This window comes from Theobroma cacao, chromosome 3 (genome assembly GCF_000208745.1).
Source record: "Theobroma cacao cultivar B97-61/B2 chromosome 3, Criollo_cocoa_genome_V2, whole genome shotgun sequence".
Classification (NCBI taxonomy): Eukaryota; Viridiplantae; Streptophyta; class Magnoliopsida; order Malvales; family Malvaceae; genus Theobroma; species Theobroma cacao.
In genome coordinates this window covers 28,516,518-28,523,286 of record NC_030852.1, presented here as the reverse complement: position 1 = coordinate 28,523,286, position 6,769 = coordinate 28,516,518, and the positions used below count along the sequence as shown (strand labels likewise).

The following is a 6,769-nucleotide window of genomic DNA, read 5'->3' as shown; positions in this document are numbered from 1 at the left end:
TTTTATTTATTATATATTATTAATGGCTCACTCAAAATAAATTTTTTATTTAATAATTAATATAAATAAAAAAATCAAACAACCTCACAAACCTGCTTTAACTTTACCCTAATTTAAGTTTCTCTACACCTATTTCTCTTTTTCTTTTCTCTTCTCTTTTGTGTCTTTTTATTTTTATTTCTCTTTTCTTGTAGCTGACCATTAAAATACATTTTATTCTTCAAAAGATATTTATGAGCTTGTGAGTTTGGACAAAGAAAGATAGAGATCACCCACCACCATTGTGTAAAATTAAGATGAGGTAAAGTTTTCTTTTACCTTCTTCTTTCTATTTATATTATTTAACTATTATGTGAAATCTTGTATTTCATATTTAATTATTTATATTTTATTCATTATAGTTTTATATTTTATTTTTTAAGTTTAAATATAAATAAATAAAAATATTGAATATTGACTACATTATTTTTTTTTTCAGATTTGATTAAAATATGAATAAGTTGAAAACAATTGACAATTTTTTTAAAAGAAAAGAGGTAGATCGCTCAAATGATTCTCCTACACTTGAGCCACCAAACCTTAATACTTCAACTCATGAACAAAAGCAGTGCGAATCAATGCGTCCAAGGCTCAATCTTGAAGAAATTGATGCTTTTCATATAGAACCTGACCCTGGATTATGACCAATGATATGGGAATTTCTTATCAATCAAAGGGATGAAATTCGTCGTGCTTATCTCAAAAGTGGGCCATGTCAACCCATTCTTAAGACGTATCCTCTATCAGATGATGATCATCCTTGTCGTTTTCAAGCTTCTTGGTTTGAATTATATCTGTCTTGGTTAGAGTATTCTTGTGACAAAAATGCTATATTTTGTTTGTCATGCTACTTTTTTCATAAGAACACCTCGAATCATCTAGGTTCAAATGCATTTATTGAAAAGGGTTTCAGAAGTTGGAAGAAAGTAAATAGTGGAGAAAATTGTTCACTTTTGAATCATGTTGGGAAAAATCCAAATTCCCCACACAATGTTGCTATAAAATCTTGTGATGATTTATTTAAGAAATCCCAACATATTGATAGGCTTATCAAAAGACAAGCATCAGTAGAGATCTTGAATAATCGGCTTAAGCTCAAAGCTTCTATAGATTGTGTTAGATGGTTAACTTTTCAAGCTTGTGCATTTAGAGGTCATGATGAAAGTCCATCCTCAAAAAATAGAGGAAATTTCATTGAATGCTGAAATTCTTAGGATCTTACAATGATAAAGTTCATAAGCTTGTCTTGGAAAATGCTCCACGTGTTACTAAGTACACATTCAATGATGTTCAAAAGGAGATTTTACATATTTTGGCTAATATGGTGAGAAATTCAATTAGAGAAGAAGTGGGAAATGCTAAGTTTTGTATTATTATTGATGAAGCTCGAGATGAGTTTAAAATAGAGCAAATGGCTATTATTTTGAGATTTGTTGATGGTGATGGTTTTGTTCAAAAACGTTTCTTTGATCTTGTACATGTTAGTGATACCAGTGCAATGACTTCGAAGAAAGAGTTAGTGTCTGTTCTTTCTCATTATAACCTTCAAGTTGAAAGTATTCGAAGTCAAGGATATGATGGTGCTAGTAACATGCGTGGTGAATGGAATGGTTTACAAGCTTTGGTGCTTAATGATTGTCCATACGCATATTATGTGCATTGTTATACTCATAGATTACAATTAACTTTTGTTGCAGCATTTAGAGGAGTAGTTCATATTCATGAATTTTTTACATAGTTGATTTCTATTGTAAATATTGTTAATGCTTCTTCCAAACGGCATGACCAATTACAAGCTGCTCAAGCAATTGACATTGCAAACATGATTGCTAGTGATGAACTTGACACAGGTAGATGAGCAAATCAAGTGGGAACTCTACAAAGAGCTGGAGATACTCGATGAAGCTCACACTTTCATTCTATTTATAGCTTGATGAGAATGTTTGATGCAACTTGCACTGTTGTGGAAAGTATTATTGATGAAGGGGCCAGTTATTCACAAAGAGGTGATGCTTCTGCTGCTAGTAAAATATTAGCATCATTTAAATTTATTTTCATATTACACTTGATGTATGAGATCATGGGAATCACTAATGTTCTTTGCCAAGCATTACAATTACGCTCTTAAGATATTTTAAATGCAATTCATCTTGGTTTTACTACAAAATCACTCCTTCAGAAGTTGAGAGATGATAGGTGGTCTAATTTATCTGAGAATGTGAAAAAATTTTGTCAAAAACATGAGATAGAAATTCCTGACATGGGTGCACGATATATCTTGGGCGAAGGTCGATCTCGTCAACCAAATGTAACTGTGGAGCATCATTATCGAGTTGATATATTCTTAGTGACGATAGATACTCAGTTATAAGAATTGAATTCGAAATTCAATGAGTAAGCTATGGAACTTTTAACTTTAAGCACTGTTTTGAATCCTAATAACAATTACAAATCATTCAATATTGATAATAACTGCAAGTTAGCAGAGAGTTTTTATTTTCAAGATTTCACAGAACAAGAAAAGCTTATTTTGAGGTTACAATTGAGGCATTACGAGTTCTATATACCTCATTATCAAAGTTTTTAAGATATTAAGATACTTTCTGAATTTTGTCAGAGATTAGCAGAAACAGAAAAGTCAAAGAATTACCACTTGATTAATAGATTAATTCGCCTTATTTTGACTATTTCGATTTTTACAGCAACTACAAATAAAGCCTTTTCTGTAATGAAAATTGTGAAAACAAGACTCCAGAACAAAATAGTTGATGAGTTTCTTGCAGATAATTTAGTTATTTATATTGAGAAAGACATTGCTAGTCTTTTCAATATAAAGTCAATAATTGATGAATTTGAATCTAGAAAATATTGTCGAGCACAACTTTCTTAGATAATTATTATAATTTTTTTTTATTTTTTTACTTACATGTTATATAAAATTATTATCTATTATGAATCTTTTGATCGTTGGTTAAATTCAACATATTAATTTTAAAAAATTTTAATTTTTAATTTTTTTATTTTTGACTCTCAACAAAAATTAACTAGTTTGGCCCATGTTTTGATTGGACATATACCATGAAATTCGGTCCGCTGTATATGGATCGTGCGGTGTGCATGAGGTTCCAATTTGTCAGCTTAAGTGGCTTGAACGAGATGTGGACCTCATTATGAGTGGCGGTCTACGTTATTATGCTGGCTTACGGATAAACTTAAGTGCGGTTTTGGTTGGACGTGTACCACGAAATTCGGTCAGCTGGATATGGATCGTGAGGTGTGCATGAGATTCCAGTTTGTAGGCTTAAGTGGCTTGAGCGAGATGTGTACCTCATTATGTGTGGCGGTCTACGTTATTATGATGTTTACGGACAGACTTAAGTGCGGTTTTGGTAGGAGATATACGACTAAATTTGGTCGGCTTTTATTGTTAATTAAAAGCTTTTTCAGACAAGTCTTTTTTAATATTGCTGGTGGGTTCGGACAAGTAGTCATTCAGCAGGACTTTTCTGGATACAGTACAATATCCATATAGTTTTTATTTTATGATGCTTGTATATCCTTTCATCTAAGTTTTTTGTTTTTAAGGATTTTATTTTATTGATTTTTTATTTATTTATGTACTTTTTTAAAAAAATTATTTATTAGACTTGGGTAGAGATTGAATGATTACTAAATTTAAAATTTTCAGGACAAGGTAAACGCAAGTTGCATTGTTTGAAATAATTGTTCCAAGAATCATCATGCGGGGCCAGCTGTCACGGCTGCTTAGAGAGAACCAACAGGTGACACGGCCACCTACTAACCATGAACTTTACTATTGGATAGAACTGCTCAGTTTGACCTTGTTTAAAGCTAAAAGCAAGCTGGAATTATGGAGTCTATATTTGATGCAAAGGCTACCGCTACATTAAGAAGCTTCAAAAAATGTATGTATAAACTTTTACTATATTCTTTTCACTAAATATATTAATTAACTTTATAAACTTGATGTTAATTTCAATGACTAAATAGCTTTGTGTCTAAAATTTTGAACTCTAGCACAAACGAATAGTGAGTAAGAGGATAATCCGAATACCGATAGCAAAAGTCTTTGATGTGTAGGAACGTTAGATACCTTATATGAGCACAAGAGCCGACATGTTCCTTGTTGTTTTTTAAAAGATATTGATTCAACGTTAGATAACTTTTTCGTCAAATCTTTGAAAAAAGTCTAAGAATTTTTTAGCACAACAAATGAGAAAAATGTGCTGCATTACACTATTCTGAATCTTTTAGAACATACAAGGGCCAAAAGCTAAAATTATACATGTATTTGCATGTTTTTGTATCTAATAATGAAATCTGGAGAAAGAAAGGCTAAGATTTATCATTGTCAACACACATTAACTTGTTTCAACCAAAGGTAATTAATGGGTTATGCATACTACTCATGCATTATGCCAGCCAGAAATGGTAACAAAGAACTAATCAAACATTTTATTTAGAGCTATGATGTGTGCTTTTCTAATTAAAAGCGTCCACCAAGGTTATATACACTCTAATTGCCTCTTTTCTTCCATCTGGACAAAAGTGGAGGGATGCTTTGTTCATGTCTGAAGAAATTTTCTGGATCAATCATTGTTTTCACACTTATCAACTTATCAAAGTTATTCTTAAAATATTTATGACCCCAAACACTTGCTTGTGCATAACTAGTGTTATCTTTGTTGTTAGTTCCAATGTCAAGATCTCTATAATTGATATATGCCTCTCGAGGTGATTTTGAAACAAAGGAACTCATATAGCTATAAACTCTCCTAATCCAACTTACGTACCTCTGGGAATTTTTGTTGTCTTCTTTTTGCCAACCTACAGCGTATAAGATTTTGTATAAGTTGCCAGCTCTATGCGGAAATGGAGTTGCAGTCTCTGGAATCTCATCCATTTCCCCCCCATAAGCCACAAAAAGTACACCGGCAGATTTTGCTTCTTCCTCATAAAGCTTTGACCATAGCCCTTCTAACGCAATTTCAGGAACAGGTTCCTTTACGTAGTCAGATTTTGCTTTGAAGGCTGGACTAACGAGAGGACTTTGAAAAGTCCTATCAAGTAAAACATCCAAGGATTTATTCCTAATTTGGCCAAAGTAGAGAATAGATTCAATCCAACTCATTTCAGTGCAATCTTCCTTTACTAGTCCAAGCTCCGAAAATCTCTCTTGCATCAATGGAACAAGCTCATCAACGCCACCGAGAAAGAATAATCTAAAGGAAGCTAGAACAGTCTTTTTCCCATCTTGACTAGAATTCACTCTTCTTAAGGCAACCGAGGAGTATGTTTCGTCAGGCAGCTTGTGTGCAATATATTGCCAACGGTGGACAAGTTTGATCGCATTTTGTTCTAACGTTTTGCTAACGATGCATCCAGTCACAGTTGCTGGAANACGCCTCACCCTCCTAGGATCTCTTTCATGCTAAATTGAGTATAGAATTAAATTAAAAATAAAAGTATATGATCATATCACTTTACCTAAATAACAAAAGTTGATGAACCTTTGTTAAACCACCGAATCAGCCTTCGAAAAAGCTCAACCACCTCATCCCGGTTGTTGTAAACCAAAGCTGTCAAAGGAATCCTTGTGCAACCTCTAATGGTGATCCACACCAATGAATGAGAAAATCCTTCTGTAAGCATTGGGAGTGCTAAGCCTTGACAATGTGCTAGCAAAGATGAGTTTTATAAACTCATAATCCACACAAAATTGTGGGGCTGAACACATAAAAACGAAGTGAATGAAAAACTATTTTTCTTCACCCAAAGAACGGCAAGACAAAAGAATTTTTAATGTGCCGTTCACTCCTTTTTTTTTTTAGCCGTTCTCCACTCCCTTGTTTGGAGGCTATAGCAAGGTATTTATACCTTAGATTAATTTTAAACCTAATTACAAAACTATTTTGTAATTACCAATTAATCCAGTAATTTGATTAAATAATTTAATTAAATCCTTAAGAAGTCCAATTAACTTAATTGTTTAATTTAATTAATTAAGCCCAATAACTTAATTAAAAAATTTAATTAATTAAGCCCGACAATTTAATTAAACAATTTTAATCAAGTAGGCTTAATGACTTAATTAAACAAATTCAATCAATTAGGCCCAATAACTTAATTGTTTAATTTAATTAATGAGGCCAAATGACTTAATTAAACAATTTAATTAATTAGGCCCAATGATTCAATTAAACAATTTAGTTAATTAGGCACAGCTTAATTAAACAATTTTAATCAAGTGCTTGAGAAGCTCATAACTTCTAATTTGATTAAGCCCAACTTAATCACCTCTCCCATTTTATTTTCAACATTCATTTTAGGTGTGTGACTCATTAGGCTTCTAACATGTTGGTAATGAACTCAACATATAATTCTTAAGTTAAACTTAGAATTAGATCAATTTAAACTACTTTAAATTTATCATTAATCAAGTTAACTACCTAAAGTTCATAGACGAAGATTGGGATCTAGCAATCCATCATGGCCACCCAAATGTTAAAAGAGTTAAGATGGTTTGACTCAACCTTTCAGTGATCAGCCTTTCAACGTAATTCATTCCCTCTTCATATATTTCGGAGATGATAAGAGCATGGTGCGGTGTCTACTCTTATTGATCTCTATATTTGTTCTTAAAGTTTGATCATCAGCTTTATAAAGATTTATGAAACTCCTTTCATAAACTTTAAATCGCCTTGGTCAA

General features: G+C 32.2%; 1 protein-coding gene across 1 annotated transcript; it reads right to left on the bottom strand.

Moving 5' to 3' along the window:
* Positions 4,274–5,712, bottom strand: LOC108661182 (cannabidiolic acid synthase-like). The gene is made up of 2 exons (XM_018117114.1): positions 5,614–5,712; positions 4,274–5,491 (listed from the first exon to the last, which is right to left on the bottom strand). Exons 1-2 carry the CDS (start codon positions 5,710–5,712, stop codon positions 4,577–4,579), a joined length of 1,014 nt encoding a protein of 337 aa, XP_017972603.1. The 3' UTR covers positions 4,274–4,576.